At 39.2% G+C, this 25,629-nt stretch overlaps 1 protein-coding gene across 1 annotated transcript in view; it reads left to right on the top strand.

Moving 5' to 3' along the window:
* The window catches only part of SNX25 (sorting nexin 25), an 89,797-nt gene that overhangs the window by 38,820 nt on the left and 25,348 nt on the right, over positions 1-25,629 (top strand). Inside the window, exons 6-9 of the mRNA XM_076336420.1 lie at positions 4,202-4,272; positions 14,682-14,872; positions 21,589-21,720; positions 23,692-23,967. Of these exons, the coding sequence (XP_076192535.1) occupies positions 4,202-4,272; positions 14,682-14,872; positions 21,589-21,720; positions 23,692-23,967 (670 nt within the window). The remainder of the gene's footprint in view (positions 1-4,201; positions 4,273-14,681; positions 14,873-21,588; positions 21,721-23,691; positions 23,968-25,629) is intronic.

The raw sequence follows: 25,629 nt of genomic DNA, 5'->3' as shown, positions 1-25,629 counted from the left end.
CTGTTGATCAGTCTGAGCTGATCAGTATTTGAATGGAAAATGTCTGAGAAAACGTATCTTCTTTTCAAAGAGAAATAGTATTTGATTTTTGGAGGCAGCGTTCTTCCTTCCTCTGTTTGTATAGAGCCAGTCTCTGGGAAGGTGGTTAAAGAGCATTCCCCTGTGGGAGGAGGGATTCCTGTTCTGTTTGGTCTCCAGCACTATGGGAGCACCTAGAGAGAGATGGGCCAACCTATAGTCATCTCAAAGTAACGTACCAGTGAAAGTTTACAGGTTTATGTCAAGGAAACCAAACAGTGGTCCCTGTTTGGATGAAAAAAAAGGGTGGTATTTTAGATGAACAAACTTAAATGGTATTTCAGGTTGTAATTCACAACAGTGAACCACAGAAGAAATCTATAAAGAAGGAATTAAAGAGGAAGAAACAAATAAGCCATTGTGCAGTTATCACTGAGAAACACGGTTAGAGTCTTGGAGGGACAGGAGTGGGGAGAAGGCTTCCAGTTCTCTTCCTTACAACAAATAAATTATTGGCATGTTGTACTTAAACAGGTTTCCCAGTTAGATGCTATTTTGGGTAATAATACTCTGTTTATCAAAAATTGCTTTTCTTGGTTCTATTTGGAAATCATTTTTCAGTGCCTGTTCTAAGCCAGTGCATGGCATTCATGAACTGTAAGCCGCCTCCTATTACTCCTAATGTTGCCACGTAACATCTTGGTAAAGAACAGATACAAGTAGGAACAATTTTCTGTGTAGGCTTAGCTTTGAGGGAAATTTATCCCAAGGCACTACAGTTGCTGGGAAACTCGTTATTTTTTTGAAACATCCCTGCCATGCTTTATCTTTGCAGATTAATTACTGTCTATTTACTAAAATAAACATGAAATACCTGCTCAGTGAAAGAGGCCATGAGGCACTGATAAACAATTCCTCAGAGTCTTGACTGACCATAGTCAAGAACGCTCGGATTCCTTGATGTATGCATGTGACATTACAGGAGAGGAGGTCCCGTAAGGGATCCTTCCAGGCTGATTTCATTAAAAGAGTTTTGCTAGGCTTTCTTGTGATTAGAACCAGGCATTTGTTATGGGGTAAGTAGGGAAAAACCCCAGCTGGATCAGTGGAAACCTGTGGGTGAAGGGTGTTGTTGCTCTTGGCCGGGAAATCAGAAAAGAGTGGGAGGCAGCGTGTGTTGGATCTCCTTGTAAGCAAGTGTACCAGCTCTCTGCCTTGCAAATAGCTCTCCCTGAAAGGCTAGTAATGGCACTAGGATTTGCTAAATCTTTTTTCTCTCCTTGCTTAGAAGCATTACCTTAAGAAGAAATATTGTATTGATTTTCTGTATTGCTTTTATGGATTTTATTTTTAGAACTTATTTAAATAAAGAACTAGTTACTAATTTTGGAGATACTTCTGAATTCATGATTCATTAATTTCTATAGTGGACCTCTAACATTTGGTCACTATCTCTTAGCAGAACTTCTCTCTATTGCTTTGTGGAAACATCCCTTTCATTTTTATAAGGCAGGTTTGGGGAACTGATGTTTGTTTTCATAAAAAAGTCATTTACTGATTTCTGAGGAGCTATTTTGTTGTGTGTGTTGTCGTGTCCTGTCCCATGTGTCACTGTCGCCCGCCCCCCCCCCCCCCCCATACCTCTGCTTTCTGAAAATTTGGATTTGTTTTGGGGGGGAAAAAACCCCAAACCAACAAAGCTTCCAGAGAAGGGACTGTTGTATGGTTATCTACGAACATCCTTCAAAGTCACTCTTTATAATGTTGACCTTCGTTGTTGCTTGTCATGAAGGGAGGCAGAGTTTTATTCCTGTTTCATCAAGTTTCCACAAAATGTGGTGTCCCTATGTCTTTCAAGAAGAAAAAGTTACACAGTGAAATTTCACCTTCATTTCCCCTCAGATTTAAGTTAGCGTGGATAAATTGGAAGTCTGCTACAAATAAGGAAGAAAAGATTAATTCTTCCACGTCAGATGTGAAATAAATTTACTTGCTCTGTCAGAAGAAGACTAGAGATAAAAGACATGATGAGTTAAAAAATAGTGATAAGGAAATAAACTGGTGGATAGTTTTCATTCTGCTTTCAAGATCAGCATTATATTTATTCTGTTATTTATTAGTATAGCAGCAAAAGGTCACTACTCAATTCATGGTAAGAAAGACCATTATTGCTGGCTCTGTGTCATTTTTTTACTTAAGACATGAGGGAAAGGGATGAATATAACAGAGTAGGGAAGAGGTAAGAGTGGGAAGATAGAAGTAATGTGGAGGTGAGCCCATGATCGGTCCAGTTTGTCAAGTACAGTTCATTTCTTGAAAATAAAATTAATATATCCACATTTAAAACATCCTTAGATGTTTACTCACCAGCACCACGGGATATGTAGCAGCTAGAATATTTGGAACAGACTTTCAGGGAGAAAGGGTCATGGTCTGGTGGTGTAGCCAAGGTGGTGTTTCTGTGGTGGAGTGATGTACAGCACTCTCATGGAGTAGTTACAGTCAGAGTCCAGTGCTTAGGAGGAACAGACTAAATAGTATCTTTGAGGGTGTAACTCGGAGCATCTCCCTTACTTAAGGTAATATAATGAGGAACAGAAGAAAAGAGATGCTGTATTACAGTATTGATAATGAAAACATGTAAAACCATGAATGTGAACAAATGGGATTAAATTTGGAAGGAAAAAGTTGCAAGGTAAAAGTGGAAACTACCTTCCATGTCCAGTATTTACTTGATTGTCTGTATCTTATTTGATAAATTCATAATGTTCACAGTTACCTTACAACACCTGAGTGAGGTAAATGAGTGGTGTTCATAACCCGTTTACAGATGCCATAACCAAGGCACCAAAAGTCCAAGTGAGCTGCCCAGAATCATTTAGGAAGTCTGTGTCTGAGCAGGGAATTAACTGTGGGACTTCTACGCACCAAAATACCATCTTCACTTACGGGGCTGTTCTTCCTCTGAAGGATGGGGCAAGAACTGTGGTGGTGGATGGAAACAACCAAGATACAGTAATGGCTGAAGGAAATAGGGTTAGAAAAATTAAAGCTTTGCAAACAGCTTTCAACTTGGTTCTCAGGTTTCAACTTGGTAATTGAAGGAGTTGGGTAGAATAAAGATTACTGCAGGAAAAAAAATTAAATAAACCCTGAAAGTGTAGTGTAAGTGAGCGTATGCTGCAGGTGTAAAAGTGTATGTCTATACAAAGAAGCAGAGACAAATCCTAAAAGAGTTATAGGAGACAAGAGGAATGGGGGGAATTGAATAATGTTGGTGAAAGAAGGGGAATATATTTTAAGGATCATAGACTCTTTCTTAAACAGAGAATAAGTAGTCATGGAAATAGCAGACTTTCCAGGAGGCTTCAGCCTTCATCTAGGAGTGAACTTGATAGATGAGGTTAGGGAACTCCTACAGGAATGAGTTCAATTTCAAATACTTTCTTTATTACCAGTATTAATAGCTGCCAAAGTAAATGCACTCAGAGGAGTTTGGGAGTTTGTTATGACCAGGACTTTGATGTTTATGAAAGATTTAACTGGCAGTCATTTTCTTTGAGTGCATAGTGTCCGTTAGTTACAAGATTGGTTTAACTTAAAATTCAGTTTACTAACTGCATTAGCTGTCTTCCGTTATGTGTAGTATAGTTTTAGGTGATAATCAGGTTTTAATTATTCTTGGAGTGGTTTACTTATTTTAGTGTAATACTTTTTTTCTTCTCCTAACTTATATATGCTCCATATATGTATTGAATGCATTAGCTAGAAGAACCTTACAGACAGCTCTTTGCTTTTGAACTAAACTCCCATCCTAGTTTCCTACAGGTAACTTATATTTACTTTTAATGTTAAGAGTGTGACTTTACATTGTGTTCACTGAATTTTATTAACTGGCTGTGCAATGCCAGCAGTTGAGAGAAAGGGGCAGTATTATTGTTGGATGTTCTCCTTTTGTTTCAAGATAAACTTTTTTTCCTACTCTACTCCATATGCACCCTGCTCCTTAGGTTGCAGATGTACTGAGAAATAATTCTGCTTCCAGGTGAGGAGAAGGTGGAAGTGTTTTGGTTTTTATTAATTCTTAAGTGTGCTGTATGAAGAACACATTGTAAAAAAAATTAATACCATGGTTTTTTTCTTCTCCCTTTTCACCCTTATCCCCTACTGTTTTTAAAACTAGGTATCAGATTGTAGTGGAAATAGTCCAGGCAACCACAATCAGCAATATTCCCCAAGTGAAGAGGCAGAAAGGTAAGATTCCATTTTGTTAAGTCACATCTGTTGTTTTCATTTTGAAAAGCTGTTTGAACTCCCGACATACATATGCAATCAGTGTGCGTGGGATTTTTAGACAGCTTTTAGGAGTGCTGTGCTTTTAGTATTTCAGTTCTGTTTCATTTGTCTGATTCTTCCAGAAGCTCCCATGGTGTGATTATCCCCCACCTCATCTTTATCTAAGCTGATGGATCATGAGAAAGGTCATATCTATGATGCATTTATTTTCAGAACTTGCTGCAACTAGAATTTTTGGCATTACAAATTCATATGCTGAGCATCTTGCTTCCTTTTTCATACAATCCATTCTTCAAAGTCTCAGTCTGTTCTCCTTTCAAAACACAGAAGAAAATGATACAGCATAATTGTCAGTCAGACTTTATTTTGACTCTTCATTGTATTACATTTTTGTGTTGCAATACAGAGTGCTCTTAAATCCTTCTGCAGTGTTTTGGCAACGTCTACCTTTTAAAATGCACATGCATCTTACAAATGTACTTACATTTATTATATATACTGCTTTTTATGGTTCTCAAAATGTACCAAAACTGTGGTATGTCTTCAGGAGATTATACTGATGGCAAAATTACAGATGAATTTTTTGCTTGGTCAGATATACTTAAGGTATACCAAAGCATAATAAAAAGCAGTGGACAATATAAATTAATTTGTTTGTAAACAAACAGATCTAAAGGATCTTGCTTTTAGGTTCTCATGTAATCTCTATCGGTCGGGTTAAAAAAAATAATCCTTTTCTTGCTCCTTTTTATCACAAAGGAAAGCTTTTAAAAGTGATTCAAGTGTAATGAAAAATGTGGAAACAAAATAAACACGCCATGGGGGACGGGAATCTTTGGTCAGTCTGAAGAGTTTGGGGTCCATGCTCAAGTCTCTGAAAGTATAAGGTTGTCAACACTGATAGCCTTTTGTTTACATTCTAAAATAGAGCTAGATGTGCATTCCTATAAGATAAATTGCTTGTGTCAAACCAAGGTGAAAGGAAAAGTAGGCATTGGTTTTGCTTGAGTGTACATTACAGAAAGAGATATTAATATTTCTCAGATGAAAGTTAATGGAAAATCTGTTTCATAAAGTAGTAAAATGAGAACAGGGAAGTTAACTCTCAGTACATTACGAAAAATCAATCTTGCTATGCTTATATTTCCATTTGTGCTGCCATTGGTCTTTGTTGTGACAAGAATTGATTTGGGGAATATTTTCATACGGTTTAGGTTCCTACAATTAATTACTGTCTCACTCTCCTCTGTCTCACTTGAGTTTATCTAGTTAACTATCCACTGTTCTAAACCCTGAACAGAAGATGCTTTTCTGAAGCTACAAGTGCTTGGTACTGCAGAATAAATATAAAAAGATTATTGCTATTTATTTTGCCAAAGTAGATCTGGTTCCACTTATTCTGTGGTGAAGTTGGTTCTGCATTTTTATGGGCTCTTGATTTTTACCCATATTAAAAAAAATCCAACAGAAATTCCACTAGCTGGTGCACTGAAGTTTAGTCCTATGGCAATCTTGTATGTTATTTAAGAGTTGATTACCACTGCTGGCTGTATTAGCCAGTGGGGCTATTGTGGCTAAACCTTTTATTTATTAAATAGCCAATGATCATTCACATTGTGCCTGAAGAAGAAGGTGACATTTTTTAGCTTGACACATGTGGAACAGTATGCCCAACAGAGGCATACAATACAATCTTACTATAGTTCACACAAATTTAATGCAGATTTCTAATCTGTTTTGAGTTATTTTGCTAAGGTTTTAATCTACCAAAATATTCAGGCTCAGTCTATGTACAGTAAACTTTAAGAGGGCTATCAAAACTGTAGAGGGTTAAAATCTAGTTCTGAAGGCTTTTTCGTGTCTTGTTTTTCCTGAAGTAGGTGGAGACATTTTTCCTAATGTGGTAATTAATCTAACATGTTCCTGAAATTTAGGAAAAGTTTAAAGAAAAAAGCTGTGCTACTTTCCTTAAAACAAAACAAAGCCAACAAAAAACCAATCACAGCTCACTGCTGATACAAAGGTTGTTGAACTCTTGTAGAACAGACGACCGCATTACTTATTGTCACCTTTTGATGTTTCTCTTTCTGGATGCCACAGCATGCTGCTACCCCTGCAACAGCTGGATTTCATGGTGAATAACTAAATGTAAGCTTTATGCAAAATGGAAGTGTGTTTGTGCAATCTCATGCTATCTTTCTCTTTTTAATCTCTTCCCCCGATACCTGCTGCATACCTGTAATAATGTAAGCATGGGTGTTTGATGTATATGACAGTCTCCCCTTTCCTGCTAGTAAATGAGCTCTTGCCTTTTGTGTCATGGGCATCTCTTAGCTTTGATTCCAGCCTGGTGCGAGAGTGTCTTACTGGTAGCTATTTCCTTTTTCCTATGGCAAAGGTGGGTCCTGAAAATGTAACTCCCTCTTCAGTGCCTGGGCATTCAGCTAGAGCAGCTGAACTTCACCTAGCCAGCAGTCTGTCGAGCCTGATATCTGCTCTCAGACTGTAAGAGTAGAGCAAGTGTAGAATAATATGTACATGGATATAGTCTCATCCTCCATCAGTTTGAGGCACGGGAGCTTCCTGAGGCAGCGTTTTCAATAGAAAAAGGTACAGCAGCAAATGTGAGTAGCATTTAGTGCAGCAGGAGTGGGCAATACTCTGCAGCAGTGAGTGCTTAGCTACTATCTAAGCAAAGTAAGTGTTGTGCAAGTACATGACTAGCAATAAATATGCCTGAGCAGGATTGTGTACCTTTGCTATTGGTTGACGAGACATAATTAAGTCTCTAAAACTGACCAAAAATATTTAGTTTATAAAAAGATTAGGTGTCCATTATTAAAGGATGAGTAGCCTGAGGGCCAGGTTTCAGACTGATGACCTCTCATATGAGAGAAGTCACCAGTGGTATCTGGTGATACCAAAGTATACATTTAATGTTGGTGCCCAGGCGGGTTGGAAAGGAGGAAGGCTTGTCCCTCAGCGAGGATAGGGCTCTTTACACTTGATTTAACTAGTGTTGGTGCCACCTATTGGCAAAATACTTAGCTGTTAGGGCCCTCTAATAAAAGCAGAAAGTATTTTAAAGTACTTCTAAACGTCATTGTATTAAACCTCTGTAGTAAAAAAAAATGGCATGTTATAGGGTCTTTTTTCTTTTCAGATATCTATCACTTGACTCTTCTGGCATGTGAGCATAGGAGAGCAAAAGAAAACGTACAAAAGCATCTGATTCATGTTAAGCAGTAAGTTTTGCAGAGAGAGTCAAATGTCCTGAAAGGTCAAGACACGAAGTAATTTGAGAGATTCACAGTATGATATCTGTTGTGGGTGGATGATATAACTTCTGTGGCCAGGAGAATTGCTAAAGCTGAACAAGAAACCTAATGTAGCATTAGTGTTTTCAGAAGTGTTGATGGTTTAATTTTGGAGCGGTGCAGGCCACTGTAAATAGAGGCTGTTACCTTCCATGCTGACACTACGCTACTTCCCTCGTTTACACTTGCACAAAACCCCTGAATCTGGTGTGTACATGTATCTGTGTTACTTCTCTGAACTGTGTCCTCGTATGTATCCTCTTCCAAAATGGTCAGGGTCACTCCAGCAGTGACTGTAGGAGTAGGCTTGGTTTTGGTTTTGGGGTTTTTTTTTAACTCATCTTTGGTTTTTCTTCCTGTTGGTATTTTTGGACTGTGCTTTTCTCTACAGTCACATGTGCTCTGGTTGGAAGAATTACATCTTTCTACATCTTTAACTGTAAAACTCTCTCCTCATCTTGCCTTTCGATAAGGATTCCTTGGAAGTACTGAACCAAATTTGAGCTAAATTTTAGGTATTTTAGGTTTGGTGTTTTTTTTTTTTTTTTTACAAAATCTATGTGTTAAAGACTTTGAAGGACTAGAAATGCTTATCTGAAAATGTTTACTGCTTTTTGATCTAGTAAAGCAGTTTGTAAGAGGACAAATACGCAGATCAGGCATTGTAGCATGAGTGAGAGAGGACCTGAGTTTCTAGAAGCGAGAGTAGATCTTAATTTTACTAAAGAAAAGGCTTCAAAAAACAGTTATGAAATAGCAACAAAAGTAAGTTGCTATAATAATTTGATATTTGCTGTAATGTGAATAAGAAACTGTTTAAGTACACTAGTTCTAATTTAACAGACAGATTTTTGTTTCTTCTCTTACTGATATTATATTACAAGATCCTACAAGAATTTTAGCAAGGATCCCTTTTTACTAGCTGCTGTTTAAAACAAAAATCCATGAAGGCATGTACCTTGTCTTAGGGCAGAACAGAGCAAATATCTCAACAGATTCCCCCACCCCCCCAACACTGTGAAGGGATTTGTTTGATTTTCCTTCTAATTTTCTGTGCCCTCCACCTTACATGTGACTTCACAGCATGACTGGAAACCACCCTTGGATGATGGGATGGGACTGTTTTTCAGACACCACATTGTAATCGACCCCGGGGCATCCCTGTTGAGAAAACTACTCCTTTTCAAGTGGGGATTGTGAGACAGATCGAATAAGCAGTCATTTCTGTATGGAGAGATCTGCTGTGTTGCAGTAGAAGATTTCTCCTGCTGAGTGTTCCCACTGTACAGCTAGATATTTGCTTTTGTAAGTGGAGCTGACAACTGGTACAGAAACAGAACTGTCTGTGGGCAGGCTTCTTAGGTACTGTGGTTCTGAAAGAGGCTTGAGTGTTCGGCTGTAAAAAGGGACTTTTCTTTTAGAAACTGGGGCTCCAAGCTAATTTGCGTGTGTGGGTTGTGATGTGTGGGTTTTGTCAAGATGGTAATTTAGAGTGAAGTAAAATGGATACTTCTGCATTCCAGCGCATTACAGATGCTATCTAACTTAATTATGACAAAACTGTATTATGATTCCTCCCCCCCACCCCCATCCTCCACACAGGGATAAACACGCATCCGCAATTATTTTTGCATAGCTTTTTGGCAAGGCTTAAAGAGCTAACGTTGTGCTTGCACCTCGTGCTCAAGCAGTAAGTGTGGAGGGAATCCTTGTGGATGAAGGTGAAGTTTACAGTGACTCTGATAGTACTAGACTTGTTTTTTTTTTTATTTGTGATTTTTCAAATCAGTTTTTTAGAGGAAGTTCTTCTTTCTCCTCCTGAGATCCTTTGTGTGTGCTAGTGATGGTAATGCATCTTGTCCACGGTTGGTTTGGAGAGATGCCCATCAGTGAAAGAGGGAGGGGAGAGGCTGACTGGTCAGGTAGAAGTGACCAAAGGGAACGCAGGGACCTACAGACAGAGGCTATATGTGATGGATGTTATTTTCTTGTGTAGTACATACTTACTCCCATGCTCAAATTTACCTTGCTGCCACTTTGTTTTTTGTTTTGCTCAGCTGTGGCTGTGAAGCGGGAGGCTGTGTTGCACTACGTATTGCTAATGATCAGTGCCTAAATTCCCCATGATCTCCCTTTTAAGTCCGTTCCCCGAGATCTGTTGCCTGAAGTGTTTGGGATTTAGCATTTTTTTTATTCATTCTCTTGTCTGACCACGTTAGAGCTGGTTTTCCCTTTGCTTGTACTGTGAGCAGGAGAAGAACCATGTGTACTGTTCTTCTCAGTCTGGCCTGCTCTTGCAGAATTGAACAAATACTTTTCCAGGCCTACGTAGGCTTTGAAAATACGTAATTCAAAGTTTCTGAGAGTTCAGAGAGGCCTGTAAAGATTGGTAAATTATATATAGAAGGTTATGGTTACTGTTCATATGAAAATGTTAAATCAGTGTTTGCTATTTAAATACTTCAGCAGGGCATTAAGTAGGCACGGCATGTGCTTAACTCGGCTCTTGCAAAAAGTCTTGCAGAAATGCATACAATGTTGTGCATGTGTGTAGCTCCTTCAGAGACTAGTCATGAATCAATGCTGTTGTACGTGCTGCCAGGTGTCAGGTCTCTGTAGTTCTTGAAGCTGTAAAGGAACAAGAACTTGTACTCTTGGTTTTAATCATACTTTTGCTATATGTAACTGCAGTTAAAATGAGAAATCTTTGTTTTATGCTGCTACTATCAGAGAGGGGACAGTTCATGAAGTACTACAATACAATTTAGTTTGTGCTTTAAGCAGGCTTTACATATGTCTTCATTTACATTATTTTTGTTGTATCCTTTGCTGTGGTTTATGGTAATAAAGTTTGTGTGGCATTTGTTGGCATGACTATCGTTTGCAAGGCCCAGCATTCTGACTGAAAAATGGATGGTGTGAATATGTTCTGCAGTTTAATGTATTTAATGCATATAAACCTGACCAAGTAGCAAAACTACCAAGAAAAGGAAAGAAAATTGAGGTCTGAGGAATCCATTCTTAGAAATGTTTTTGGTGGGTTCTAGGATCTGGTCCTGGCCTAGTGCAAATCAAGGTAGCTATGAGTGATTCAGAAGAAAATGTGGAAGCTTTGTCAGAAGTCACTGTACATGTGCAAAAAATGCATGGAGTAAAAAAGATTTACACAGATAGCTTAGCTTTGATTCCTTGGTAAGTTTGAGCTCGTTTGGACCATTTGCATTTTAATATTGTTCAGTGCAAATTGAATTATCCACAGCTGTGGATTGATAATCAGAGTTTGAAATTCTGCTTTTGGTACTAATGGCATTTGGATACCCTTGGGAGGGGTGCACAGTACCCCTTAGGAGTTTTGAAGTTCCTCCATGGCAGTGCATGTCTTGTCAAAAATTTCCCCTGATAAGGAGAATTATTTTGGAGAAAGTTACCACCCTTTGCTCCTTTGGGGATGGAGACCCTGCTCAGCAGTTGCTGCTAAACATGTATGCAACTCACGTGGGGAGGAAGTGCCAAAGCAGCATCTTTCTCGTCTTGTTGCTGAGTGATTTTTGTTTGGTTTTTTTAAATAATAATTAAAAAAAAAAAAATCCCCAAACTGTAAAGTTGTTACTAGTAAAAAAAACCAAAACAAACCAAACATCCAAAGGGTGTATTTTCTTTCCTTGCACAGTGATGAAACAGTGTCTTAGTAGCATGTATCTATTCCTTTTCCGTTTATTGGAGCTTGCTGAAGGGTATGTGAGTAAATGCAAGCCTTTTCTTTTGTAACTTTCCAGTTTTATTTGGTTTATGCAGTGATACCTGAATGTAGTGAACATCATCTTTGCTGATATTCAGAAATGGCAAAAAAAGGCTCTTAATTATATCTCAGTACTTTAGTGGTGGTGTGATCAGGCAAGTGTAGATTAAAAAGAGAAGTTCTTTTTATGACTTTAGGGAAGTGATCGTGCCCCTGTACTCGGCACTGGTGAGGCCGCACCTCGAATACTGTGTTCAGTTTTGGGCCCCTCACTACAGGAAGGACATTGAGGTGTTAGAGCATGTCCAGAGAAGGGCAACGAGGCTGGTGAGGGGTCTGGAGAACAAGTCTTACGAGGAGCGGCTGAGGGAACTGGGGTTGTTTAGCCTGCAGAAAAGGAGGTTGAGGGGAGACCTCATCGCTCTCTACAACTCCCTGACAGGAGGTTGTAGCCAGGTGGGTGTCGGTCTCTTCTCCCAAGTAACTAGTGATAGGACGAGAGGAAATGGCCTCAGGTTGTGCCAGGGGAGGTTTAGATTGGACGTGAGGAAAAATTTCTTTACTGAAAGAGTGGTGAAACATTGGAACAGGCTGCCCAGGGAAGTGGTTGAGTCACCGTCCCTGGAGGTATTTAAAAGACGAGTAGATGAGGTGCTTAGGGACATGGTTTAGTGGGCATGGTGGTGTTGGGCCGACGGTTGGACTTGATTATCTTAGAGGTCTTTTCCAACCTTAATGATTCTATGATTCTATGATTATATCTTAAAATATCTTTTTGATAGGGCTTACTGTGGAAAAAAAACAGAGCAGTTTAGATCTGAAAATCTGAGAATTCTCAAAAAAAAATCTCAAAAGGAGATTAGGTTTAGAGTTAGGAGAAAAAACAATGATACTCCTAACCTTCATGGAATGCTCATGAAAACGTTCCTCCTGATTTCTGCTAGCTTATCTTTCATACTTTGGAAGAGGGAAGTCATGTTCAGTGTTTGTCCATGCTTCCACGCCATCTCTCCTGCACTGCAGTGTGTTAGCCACACTCCATGCTGGGCTGCTCTTCATCAGCCTCTTGTTTATTTTTGAAGGGACATCGCTGCCAGGCTTTCACGGTGACTGGTCCTGTTTATCCATGGAGCAGGAACAGGCTGGCAGTGTGATCTTCATCACTCTGCCCCGAACGTTTCTTACATGGAGTGGCTCCTTATGGATATGAAGAGCTGAGTGAGGCAAATGTTTTTGAAGGAACTTTGCTGAAAAAGTAATTAATCGCCAGAAGCAGGTGGGATGTAGGGCTCATTGGTCTCTCCTGGAGGCCTGCTGCAATTACAGGATGATAAGACTTCAGGTAAAGTAGATATGCTTACTTTGAAAACCCTCCAAGAATGCCTTGTTTTCACTAAGAAGGGTACTTTTGTTTTAAGAAGGCTGAATGACCATTGTGCAGCACTGGTCATGGGCTTTCAAAGTGTAGGTTTTCAGGTATGCATTTTGAGCCCAAAGTATTTAAACTATTGAGACAATTGAGAACTTCTAAAAATCATCTTAGAGTCAAGTGTAGGAGGGGAAATGTTTGGTTTTAATCTTCACTTTAAACTACTGTCCATGTGTTTGTATTAGCTGTAAATGTTTTAAATTGAGGGGGAGAGCTATTTTGTCCTTAAGGCCTTTTCCTACCTTTTCTCTCATTAATACTGGTACCTCTGGTCAGGGAACTGAAACACTAAATTAAATGCTCTGTTGACTTCCCTGTGGAGATAACATGCCAGGAAAACAGATGGCTTATTTTTTTTTTCATGGTAAACTCATTTTATCATTTGCTTCAGTGAGTATCATCTCTGTAGTTCACTATTACATGGCAGCTCAGATGCAAATGATACTTATCCATTAAAACACTAACGGTCCTTGAATCAGTAAGGTTCTCTACCAACATACATAAATACATGCAGTGAATAAAGTGAGATTAAAAATATGGGAAAAGATATCGGGAGAATATTTGTACTCACATCACATCACGTGTAGAAGTTCAGGGAGCTCCATGTACCTTGAGTTGTCCTTCAGTATACAAGTGACAAAACTTATGGTCACATGCAGTAGTTACATGTGGCTTTGAGGGGGAAATAAAAGGATGAAAACAGTCCTAAAAGGAAAAAGGTACCTTAATGTATTAGAAATGTGTTTAAAATACCTATTTTAAATCATTCCGAAGAGATTTCCTTTTTCTGTGTATGCATTCACAAACCTAGCTGTCTGGTTGTTTCTTTCCAGCACCTGTTTTGAAAATGGAACGCTGTTTTCATCTACATCGTTTTACTAGCACTTGATATTTCGAAAACATAGTAGAATAGATCTCTGTTATTTATCCCTGAACAATCAATTAATCCAGAGCCGAGTACAAGCCAGATGCTTTGCTACCAAGCTCTAGTTGCAGCCTGGAAAAGTGGGAGTATTATCATTGAACAAGAGGAAAATAAAACCAGTGTATAAATGTAAATCAGTTGCATCCTGCAGATATAAAACAGGAATGATTTCAACGCAATAGGGGTTTTTAATCTGCTTTATCTGCTGCTTCTTTTTTTAGGCCCTGGTAATTAGCTGAAGAGGCTGGAATGTAGAATACACAAACATTACACCTTTTATTACCGAGTCTTACTCAACTGACTGTCATCTTCATGTTACCTCACTATTTAACAGTACTGTGCAGTCTTGACTTGGCATTATAAGATTTTTTTTTTTCTTAGTCGTCTCACCATTTTGAGTGAGCTTCGGTCAATGTTGTTGTCTGGAGAAGATACTGTATGATGTGCTGTTCATATCAGGCTCAAGAAATTTGGATTTGCAGATGAGATGCGTGGGAATGTGTAATGCTGGGCTGGAGAGGATTGAGTCTAGTCCCTCATGACTCTAGGCAGTCAATGTTATGTTTAGTAAGGTACATAAGCTATCAGCTCCATGTGTTATCGTACGCCATGGCTGTAGGTAACTTCTAATGCCATCTGATAAATGTACCTCCTGTAGTACAAGTCTTGGGCCTGCGTCTTGCAGCAAGCTATAGGATGAGAGCTGGAGGGGTCAGATTTCACTGGACGTTTCAATAAGGATTTTTTTCTGAACTGTTTCATATAAACCCTTGAGGTATCGTTGGAGAATGTTTCAAAATCATGATTCTGTTTCAAATACAAACTTTCCAGTATCTGTGTTCACGTGCATAGTTGATTCCTGAATGACAAATGCTTTGATCGGGCAGGTCACAGAGGCAATGGTGCGATGATGTTTTCATGTTGTAAAAGACTGTCTCTGATTTGCTTTATTCTTAGATTCAAAAGGAAAAGAAACTGCGGCAATGAAAGCTGACCTACTGAGGGCTCGCAATGTGAAGAGGTATATTAATCAGCTGACAGTGGCAAAGAAGCAATGCGAGAAGAGAATAAGGCTCCTGGGAGGGCCTGCTTATGATCAGCAGGAAGATGGCATTTCTGATGAAGGCGATGGCCCTCAGAGTCAGAAGGTATAAGTCAAATAGCACATATGTTGTCTGAAGATCATTCTAAATGTGTTGGCGCTGGATCATATTAGCCTCACTGTCATTAATTCCTCCCTTCCCCCAGGAGACAAGTATAAATTAATTGCTGCATAGTTTATTTATCTTGGGAAAAGATAACTGAAGTACCTGAAGAGACATACTGATCACTCAGCTTGGAATATTGCTAAATGTGAAACTTCATAAAGGATTGAGGGGCTTGTAAGCATGTGTCATTTTTCAGACATACTGCATGTAGGGAGTTAATAAGGACATGGTAGCGGCCTTTTTGAAGGTAGCAACTTACTTTCAAATAAAAGATTGCCAACATATGTGTAATGTTTCTTTGGCCCTTGTTATATTTACTGTAGGAAATACCTGTGGGGTTTGCAAATACAGAGTTATTCAAAAGCAAACACTTACTTGTGGAAGGCAATTGACAAAATTAAGGGCAGTCATTGCAGAAAAACTCTGGTAAAGCTGTTGACTGAATGCTGGTTTTCAACATCGCTGTAGTCTGGAATTGAAAAAATAACTGTTGTTTTAGCCAGCCTCTACAAAAATAAAATCATGGCTATTTACCCTTGCTAAACTTTAATAAGTTTAGTGGCTTCCTTGTGTAATCTACTCTGTCCCCTTTGGGCAAAGCACAGTAATTGATATATTCAAATTAGAAAGAAGATTTTATCTTTTTCATGTAGGCAGAAGAGAAGTTATCTCTTCATGCAGGGATCTTTAATTTTCATTATGTCCTTATAATAATTGTGACAGTGGCATGTAAGAAAAAGTTGCATGACGGAGAAATAGTTCTTACTATTTGTGTTTTGTCTGTCTTGAGTAAGGTCTGAAAGAGAGCAATTCCCTACCTCCCCACTCGTCCTTAAAGCCTGATTTCAGATGGTGTGTCATAGATTGTGCCAAGGCAGTCCTAATCTGTTTCCTGAAGTTGGGTGTAGCGAGACGTGCCAAGGAGAAAAGGGAAGAGGGAAGCATGTGGCAGCACCGCATGAGCCACTGATGCCACTTTTGGTGCCTGCTGAGGTGTTACGGACTTTCCAGACTAGATACATGGCGACGTAAGATTGTTCAGGAGCGGGGTCAAGTAGTGAAGCTGTGCTGGACAGGGGCAGGGATTGGTCAGAAATATAATAAAATATAATATTACTGTAATAAAATCAAAGGAATTCCTGTTGCTAACATTCCGTGTTTTATGATCTGATGGATTTTTGGTGGGAGCTGCTGACCCAAGGTTATATCTTGCAAATATACCCATGAGCAGCTCCATATTGAGTTAATGGAACTATTAATAGGAATAAAGACTCCTTGCACAGGCGTTTGTTGTAGTGATGGTGGAAACAATGGGATCCGGGGCTGCTCTGCTTCTAAGCTTTTGATGTGTTTCTATGAAGAAGCCCTAGAACGCCTCCACACCCATGTCAGCATAGAAAATAGGAAAACTGCTTCTCTATTCTGTTGTCCCCAATTCTCTGTTGCCAGGAAAGAGGCTGAGAGAGGCTGGATGAGGGACAGAGGCCACTCTGTTCTCTTCTGAGCACAGAAAAATGGCCAGGGCTTGGCTGAGGAAGGGGACTCGCTGCACTGTTGTAGCTGCAGTCTGGGTTCTTACTTCAAGGTAGCCAGTGCTATTTTGGATGCCGGCCCCTCCTACGTGGGCAGTGTTGACTGAGCACTCAGGCCTTTTTCTAAGCAAAAGGGAAAGGCATTGTTTGGGATTTAGTAGATAAGCTAATGTTGGTATGTCACTGCTGGTGGCCCATAACTTCTCTTTAGAGTCTGGCTGTGCCAGCTTTTCTGTTAAGCTAGCACTTAACCTGCAGAATAACTAGCTTGTTTAGAAGAAACTGGAAGTTTGCCTTCCTTTCTTCAACTTGCATGAAATAGGTCAGCAATGGTGTTTTGAATTATTATTTTATGTAAGTGTAGTACAGAAGCTTGAATACATTATTAACTTTGGGGAATTTTTGGTACTAGTTGAACAAAGAACAAATTGACTAGTGACCTAAACTTCTATTTTGGTTTCACTTCTGCATCCTACAGAAAGCTTTCCCTTTCCTGCAGTAGTAGGGGAGTAATAGCATTGCTGGTAAAAGTCTTTAATGCATGTTCTGATTATGGGCTTAAATGTGGAGATGGATTATTATTTGGAGCTGTCAATGTTCTCCTCTTACAGATTTAAGAAACAAAAATTACGTGCTTTGAAATACTTTTTTTTTCCTTTCACAGCAGAAGCTAATTATAAAACTGTCAGTTTTCTGTTTGATAAATACATAAAAGTCAAGGGACTGTATCGACTTTGCACATGTTTCACTCACCCCATTATCCTGAATCTGGGTTCTCTAGGGAAATCCTGGATGTGTGAATTATAATCAAATGTTTATAAGCAAGCAAACAAACAAACCCCAGCTACTCTCTGAATCTGAATTCTGTCATTAGCTCTGATACTGATTCATACTCTGCCCTGGGTGTTAGATTTGCTTTCAGAGAAAATTCAGTTTGAATTAGTGCAATATATAAAGCATCTCTTCTAATCTACTTATGGTCAGTGTAGTTTTAGTCCTTTTTCTTAGAAACTGTACCTGCATAGTACTGCAGTAATTAATTGAGTTCTTGTTGTCTGTGTTTATTCAGCAAACCATTTGATCCATTGTGTTCAGCACAACAGCCACATCACCACATATGTGAGATTTGATGTGTGGAGTCACAGCATCTCCTTAGTGGAGCTGTTTTGTGAACCGTGGGTGGTAGAAGGAGCTCTGAGGATCTGATCCTTGACTAGCTGTGAAATAGCAAGGAAACCACCTGAGTGTATTTTGAGGTGCAGGCAGTTAATATTCATAATTCTGCTGATGAGGACTAAGTTGAAACTCCTGCAGAAGACCTTGCTTCCACCACATCCGTGGATAGATGCTGATTTAACCGGTGACTGTGATTTCCGAGCTTCAGGTTGTAAGATCACATTATGTCAGGATACCTCATGGTACAGAATTTGGGGATAAAAAGGAAGCGAGCTTCAATTGTTGTTCCTCTGTTGCATGAAGATGGGGTGTCTTATAACAGAAGTATGTTCATGAACATGTGAGTCTCAAGGCAGGAATTTTTCCCTTAGTATATGTGCAGTAAAATAGCCAGGTACCTTACATAGCATATACTTCCTGATAGGTAACTAATCATTGCATTTGGTTCAGCTACTGCTGTATATGACAAAGATATCCTTCTGATGACTTGCCTCTTTTTAAAAAATAATACGAAGAATATATGCTTTAATTTTAGTCAGTGTACAGACAAAGCATTAGTTAATGGTTTTTAAAATGCAGCTTGGAAAGAGACACATTTTTCCAGTATTATTTTTTATGTTCCTCTTATTCCTGTCTTCTACAAAAAAGAAAAAACCGAAAAGAGAAGTCCTGCAGTCTGGCTGTGTGCCATCATCCCAGCAGAAAACCTCCAATACTGACCCAAATTCTGTTCACCCTACCCATGAGCTGCAGTGCTGTTACTAGCTGTATTGTGCTTATTCATTATAGGCCAATGTGGTTGTGGCGAATGGGAACCTGGCGTGTTGCAAAGAAATACAGTACAGTGCATCTGTGCTGTGTCTGGTGCCTGTGTAGGCCCTTCCAAATTAAGTAGTTGTTTTATGTTCCTCTCCAGAGAGAGGTTGCGACTATCTTTAGGGACTTGCCAAGACCAGGTCTCTACTTTGTAGGGCCAGGAACAAGGCTATTCTGTGTGCATATGCTAGGGATGCTGGTTAAAGCACCGTGCTTGGCGGAGGCAGGGGGGTGGGGAGCGGAATCTAGTCCCTTCCTGGTATTTGGCAGAGCCTGTGACCAGCTGTGGTATATTAGTTACTTTCCTGTTGGAGTGGGGAATGGATGTGGCAGCAGTAAAGCTGCTGTTTTTTCTGAACCCGGAAGCTGCTCTTGAGTTAGAAGGACTTGAAGGGTTGCTGTTGAGGCTGATAATTTTAAGATTATATCTTCTAACTGGATATTAGATTTGAGGATGTACACATGCCCTAATGTGTGCATATGTGCCAACATAGCTTAGAGCTTTGTACTCTAGTCTGTGGTGATACTGAGTCATAAAATGATCTTTTGCTGAGGATTATAAATTACTGCAGAATCTGGTTCTTTAAATCAGAGGAGGAAGGGTCCTCCACAAAATACTTCCTGGATTGCATGCATTTTACGATAACTTACCACCTCAAACCTAAAAACCTCTTTTGTCTGTCATTGTTGTCGTTGAAGTCTTAATAATGTTTATAATAATTCTTATAATAAAATGTTCATAATAATTCCAGGATAGTCAAGCCTTAAACAAACAAAAACGTAAAGTTTGTGAGGTCTCATTTCTGCAAGAGAAGTTTAAAAAAGCTTTTCTGTCCATTAATTTATTTTGTTGAAGTATTTCAGTTTGCAAGGTAACTGTTGGGAGGTTTGTGTAACAGCATTATTAGACACCACCACTTTAATTACCATGGGGCATCTGTGCAATGGGCCCTTTGTTAGGTGAGAGGGATGGTTGCGCTTGCCTTGCTCCCTGCAGCAGCACTTACCCACAATTACTTTTGAGAGGGGATGTTTGTTAATTACCCTCCTTGCTGGCAGCCTGGGTGGGGATACCTTGGATAATATTAGCATAGAGACTAAGGTGACCTCTTGCTCAAGAAGTGACGGCATGTGCCCTGCATTGTGAGTGACTTACTACCTCTGCTGTCATTTACAGACCTGACAGTCCTGGAGATGGTGAAGATCTCTGTTCAAGAGGCTGGAAGACCCTCTTCCGCCTGTATTTTAAATCATTGTGCTTGATAAAATGATTGAATAGAAAGTATGATGATGCACAGCAATGAGGCTAAAACACAGACTGGCCTTTGAATTGCCATCTCTGTGTTCTTGTCTTTGACAGTCTGATCACCATTTCTGTAATAAGCCTAGCTTCCGCAAGCACCTCTGTGCAGTTCAATGAGGACTATAGAGTGAGCTCTGAAAGGCAGAAGTTTATGTTCATATACCTGAATAGCTCTCAAGCTAAGAGCAAGCCATGTCCAGACAATATTGGTATGGTAAAGGATGAAGAGAAGAGTGGCACGTGACTGTCACTGAGGAACTTTGAGGATGAAAATGAGCATTTCAGCTGAGACAAACATGATTTACTTAAACACTGCCCAAAATTTGGGGGTGCTGTTTCAGATAAAACATAGGTGGCTATAGTTTTTAAAGAACCTTCTTTAGCTTAGTTCATTAAGGAAGTGACTTGTGCTAATAATTGTGTACATGCATGTGTATGTGGTTTCCTGCCATGCAGCTTGAGTCCAGCAAACCGTTTTTCCTAAATGTAACTTGGTGGTAGAGTCTCACAGGTACTAGGTTTAGGAAAACAGGTGGCCTTCCCAGAGAGAGAGATGCTGATACATCACCTGAATTGTATTATTATTAGGTATTGAAAAACCCATGTTAGATAAATTATTAATGCCTCAGTCTCGGTTGGAATTCATGTCTTGGTCCGTACCAAATTATCTTTGCTATAAAATGCAAAGTCATAGGAAGCTAAGATTCATTAGCCCCAGTGCTTGAGGACCCCCTTTTCTTTTCAAAGAAAAAGGGGTGGGCTGGTTGGTGTCTGTGAGGTACAAAGCAAGACACCAAGACCACTCTGGTGTATTTGGATTCCTGGTGATATAAGTAATGGCACTAAATGAACTACATGAAAACTGGTTCAGCTGCTAGACTGAAAAGTTGGAGAGGAAGGGATGTTTAGTTTTGATAGGGTGTTTTGAAAATTGGTCCTATTTTTCAAAGAAAGCCAAGGTTGTTAATTTTGTTCAACATGGGAAGATCCGTTCACTTTGTCAGGGAGGTGTTTTGTTTTCACGTGCTTGTCTCAAAGAAAAGGCCTGGATTCACAAAAATAGTAGAGGATGAGGAAGTAATAGTGGTTTTTTTTAATCCAGCAGCTTAATGGCTGCAGCATCTACTTAGGTGTGGGAAGTCTGTGTTTCATTTCCTTTTCTGCTTGACGTACACACTCTTCTTTCATCTCAGGAAGAGTCCTGAGCATTATATCACAGCCGTACTCTTCCCTGGCTGCATTTCTGATAGATGCTTTTCAATAACATTCAGTTAATGGGAACTGGCCACCAAATGCCCTAGCTGCCAGGGTAAAGAACTACACTCCATCTTTTCTGTGTCCCCGGGAATAATTGAGTTACATCTCAAAGCCCTGTGGCGTGGAAACTGCTGGTGTTAATCTTTGAATCAAGCAAAGAATAGATCAGTTAGCTTTCAGCTTGGCTCCTCTGCCTTGCAGGAACATTGGAAGTTAAATTTTTGGCAATAGCATTTCATGAATGATTTGAAATGCTATCTTAGTCCTTTGAAATGTAGTCTTATCTCCTGGACAGAAAACATGTGGAAACATTTTCTACCTGGTAGGAGCATAGATGCACTTATCTTCTAAATACATAAAACTCATATTTTTGATTTTTCTATTTATTTTTTTTTAAAATGAAGCAAAACTATTACTGTAGGAGGCCTGTGCAGTTGAACCTAGTTCATATGTTTGTGGGATGGATGGTGCTCTGGGGACACATCAAGTGAAAAGATTTTCCCCATGAGGGATGGAGAGAAGCTAGAGTTAGGTATTTTCCCAGGTTTTACTCTTAGTTTTCCTTTCTTCAGATTCTTCAGTTTGAAGAAATTTTGGCCAACCCTTCATACCGAGAGCACTTCCGAATCTACATGGAAAGGATGGACAAGATGGCTTTGATCAGTCTTTGGGAGTCTGTGGAGTATCTGAAGAACGCTAACAAGGTGGAAGAAATTGCAAGTCCATGCGGCTCGTACATTAACTGCAATCTCTGCTTGTTGTGGTCTTGATGTTAGGAAATGTCTTTGTATTTATGTTTTTAAAATAGCAATAGCATAGGATGGGTGCTAAGCAACTTAGTTTTTTTAACTTCTCCATGTCAATGTTTGGGGATAATATGGCAATTAAAAATTGTGGACTGTTGTGATGATGGCTTACTGTTGTTTTGTGTAGCCATATGACCTGTAAAAAGGGTACTTGATGTGCAAAGGTAGTAGAATTACTTCCCTTCACCGGAGAAAAAACTTGCAGTAATATATTGGCTTTAGTTGTATCAGCTCATGTGAAACTTCAAAGTGCATTACAGTTTGATAGTGCGTACATAAACTTCTCATCTTCCCAGTTACAGGTATCCCATTCAATCTGAAGCTGTGAAAATTTGTGTATATATATTTTTAAAATCCTTTTGAAAGAGAGATTTTGCTTTAAAAGACCCCTTCCTCTCCCTGTTCTGTTGCTGTATAAGCAGCTAAGTTTCTCCAGGAATGTCACACTACTGCTAGAGAGAAGAAACAATGCTGTCTTGTAATTTGTGCCAAAATAAAGTAGGAACGAGAACCCTGAAACGGGTAGGAAATATCACCTAACGTTGCAAGAATTATCCTGGAGCAATGGTGCAGAGCAAGAATGTAGAGGACAAATTTGCTGTTCGTGAGCAGTGGGGTGGATTTTTGGGGGAAATTGTTTTAAACCTCCAGGATTCACACTAGCATGAAATACGAATTTCATTATTAAGTATCAGTTAACTTTTTATTCACTGTAATTTTATTACTCTCTTATGTAAAAAAGGTTCTAGTCCATTGTAAAACACAAATAACATCCTGTAACCAAAGTGGCCAGCTGCGGAGTGTGAGTAGTGAGCCATTAATACGATCTGAAGAAATGGCTAACAACCAACTCAGGCAAGAAAGTGTGCATAAAAAGGGTTTGTCAGGCACTGTCAAGAGAGTTGTATAAATCAGTTTTGACTTGCAAACGGCTTGTGATTGGAAAAGGTGCTGTAAATAATTTTAATGACCTTTCAGCTGTGATTTCTCTCCTTGCTTTCAAAACAATATGTACAGTGCCTTTATTCAAGACTTCCCATTTTTTTAAAAGAGATTCTAACATACTGTGCTCCTGTTGCTCCATGGAACGTAAGGGTTGTCTGCCACTACAGGGGCAGCTTTGATTACAAAAAAGTAGCATCATGCAGCCATGTGGCTGTGACATTGTCACATAAGGCAGGCAAGCACATTGTGCCATACTAAGGGAGTTGGGTAAAACCTTTTTAATTCGGGTCAGTTCAGAGAGATGATAATTTAGAGAGATGATCATGGGCTGTGCTGCGTTACTTCCTCTCTTTCCTGTTCATTACTGCAAAGTTCAATCCTGTGTGCTGCTCTGTGCTCAGTGGAAATACCGGGCCTCGTGTACTGGTAAATGTCTCTTCAGATGTGCTTTTTTCTTTCTTTTTTTTTTTTTTTCTTTTCCCCCTCAAAAATTAATTATAGTCACATAAGTGAGTTGATCCTATCAAACAGAAGACACGAGAGCCGATAGAGCTGAACTCTACAATCTGAATTTAAAATGGTGACCACAATGTTGCTCTAGCACTTTTTTTTTTCCTTTTAATACCAGCTTTTGGGGCATACTTTTAAAAGCAGTGGATGTGGAAGCTATGGTAATTTTAGAGCACAGCTGTTTCTTCGCTTAACAACTATCAATATTTATCTTGTGAAATTGACTGCTTAGCATAGGTGCGCAGGCAGAGTGCTTGATCTCAGTAAGAGATTCACAGATGTGTTCTCATACATCTGGGTGTGAAATTAGCTTGATCATCCTTCAAATTATGCACCTGGATCCTGAGTCATCCTGCTATTTTAAACATTTTTTTATTATTCTCTTCTCCCTCTGTCTCCCTCCTTGCTTCCTAGGCTGAAATACCTCAACTGGTGAGTGAAATTTATCAGAATTTTTTTGTGGAAAGCAGAGAAATACCTGTGGAAAAATCCCTTTATAAAGAAATACAGCAAAGCCTTGTGGGAAATAAAGGCATTGAAGTATTCTACAGAATTCAGGCAGATGTTTACGAAACTCTAAAGGACAGATATTACCCCTCGTTCATTGTCAGTGATTTATATGAGAGATCAGTCAAGAAGGAAGAAGAAAGAAGTTCTGCTCAGCCAACTCCTGAGGACAAAGATGAAGTGGTGAGTCACATGGACAACTTCTTTCACTGTAACTTAAGGTGATCTGAAGACGATCCTGAGTAAAGCATATAGTAGCATCTTCTGTCCTTGAGCTTTGGACTACTTTTTTTCTGATGTATTTATAAATATCATCACTCTTATAGTTTCAGGTAAACCTGGTATGTTTACAAGCTCTTTCAAGCAAAATCGTACAAAATAACTGGCTACTTAAAGTTTAAGTTAGTTAAAGTAGGTATTTCAGATTTCCAAGCCTTTCGTGTTCTGTATCTTTTGTTATGCTCCTTAGTATCAGAGAATGCAAAACATACCTCAACAAGCTCAGCTGCTCTGCTTTTCAATGAAGGAAATCTCACTGAAACATGAGTAGGTTTCTGTCTAGACATTGTCCCTGTCCCTCATGCATTTCCTAGGTACTAAATAGGTTGCACAAAAGAGGAGAAAAAGTCATGAAAAATATAGTCTTAGTGCTTTTTTATTAATTTATTGAATAAATTAATAGGCTATGTTGGAAGATAAAACTGATTAAAATAGCACTAGAACTGGAAATACTAAACCAGAGCATTCAAGATGTCGTGAGCAACAACCCAGCAGCAGCTCTCTTGGGGCAAGTTTTTTCAGTGGGTTCTCTAAATTGGTCACGTCGGGGGAACTTGTGTTACGTTTATCTGAGAACATTTTGTCAAGAGCATCTCTCAGACTAGTGAGCATCTTTCAGTCAGGCTGCCGCTTCAGATCAGCGTGAATATCTTCATTTTACATGTGAACTTGCTCAGAACACAATGAAGTGTAATAGTTTGTCTAAAACTGGATCTAAATGGACAAATAAGAAGCAGAATCCAGAGGTGCAGATCTACGTTCTGCCATTTAGAAGCAATTTTTCCAGAATCTAAGGCTTTTGTATTTACTGCTTAAATATGACTTCCATTTCTGTAGGTGAGCTATTACAGTCTCCGTAGTCCGCATATCAGCAAATCTGCAGAGATGAGCTGTTATAAGTCAATTACTTCCAATATGAACTTTTAGAGCTTCCTGAATTTTTCATTGTTTGTTTCTCCCTGTATTCTTTTCCTTGATAAAAGATTCAAGACGTGTTTTCTGCTTTTGTCACTGCTAACTCAGCTATGTGTTGAGGGTGGTAGGTACTTCAAAGACTTTCTGTCCTTGTGTCTGCAACCATTGGGACTTGGAGAAAAGACTGTTACTGGTTTTGTCCAGACATTTCTAAGTATTAAATGTTGTGCTTTTTAATCTGTCTCTCTATCTTATTCAGAGTCTTAACAGAGATAACCATTTCTCTAAGAAAACTGACACGACACTTTAGGGCTAGCTGTCCTCTGTCAGAATAACATATACTATAGCTGCCAAAAAATTAGATTTTTGACATCAGCAGCATCTGTCCTTCCTCTGAGTCCTTGGATATATATGTGCCAGATTTGAAGGCTGTGTCTGCTGTGAAACGTTAAAGACTAATATATTGCCAAGTTTGCTTATATGGTTAAAGTTTTTTTGCATTTTTTAACAACAAATTAAGTATGAAATTGCATATACGGTTAGAGCATCTCTTGAATAGAGCAATCCTAATGGCTCTGTGCCATGCTTCAGGGTCTTCGAGGTGAAAATAAATTATAAGAAATTCTTCTTTCTGAAGCTTCCAGTGGGCTT

The sequence above is a fragment of the Aptenodytes patagonicus genome, chromosome 4 (assembly GCF_965638725.1).
Source record: "Aptenodytes patagonicus chromosome 4, bAptPat1.pri.cur, whole genome shotgun sequence".
NCBI lineage: Eukaryota > Metazoa > Chordata > Aves > Sphenisciformes > Spheniscidae > Aptenodytes > Aptenodytes patagonicus.
This window is presented reverse-complemented; position numbering and strand designations above follow the sequence as displayed.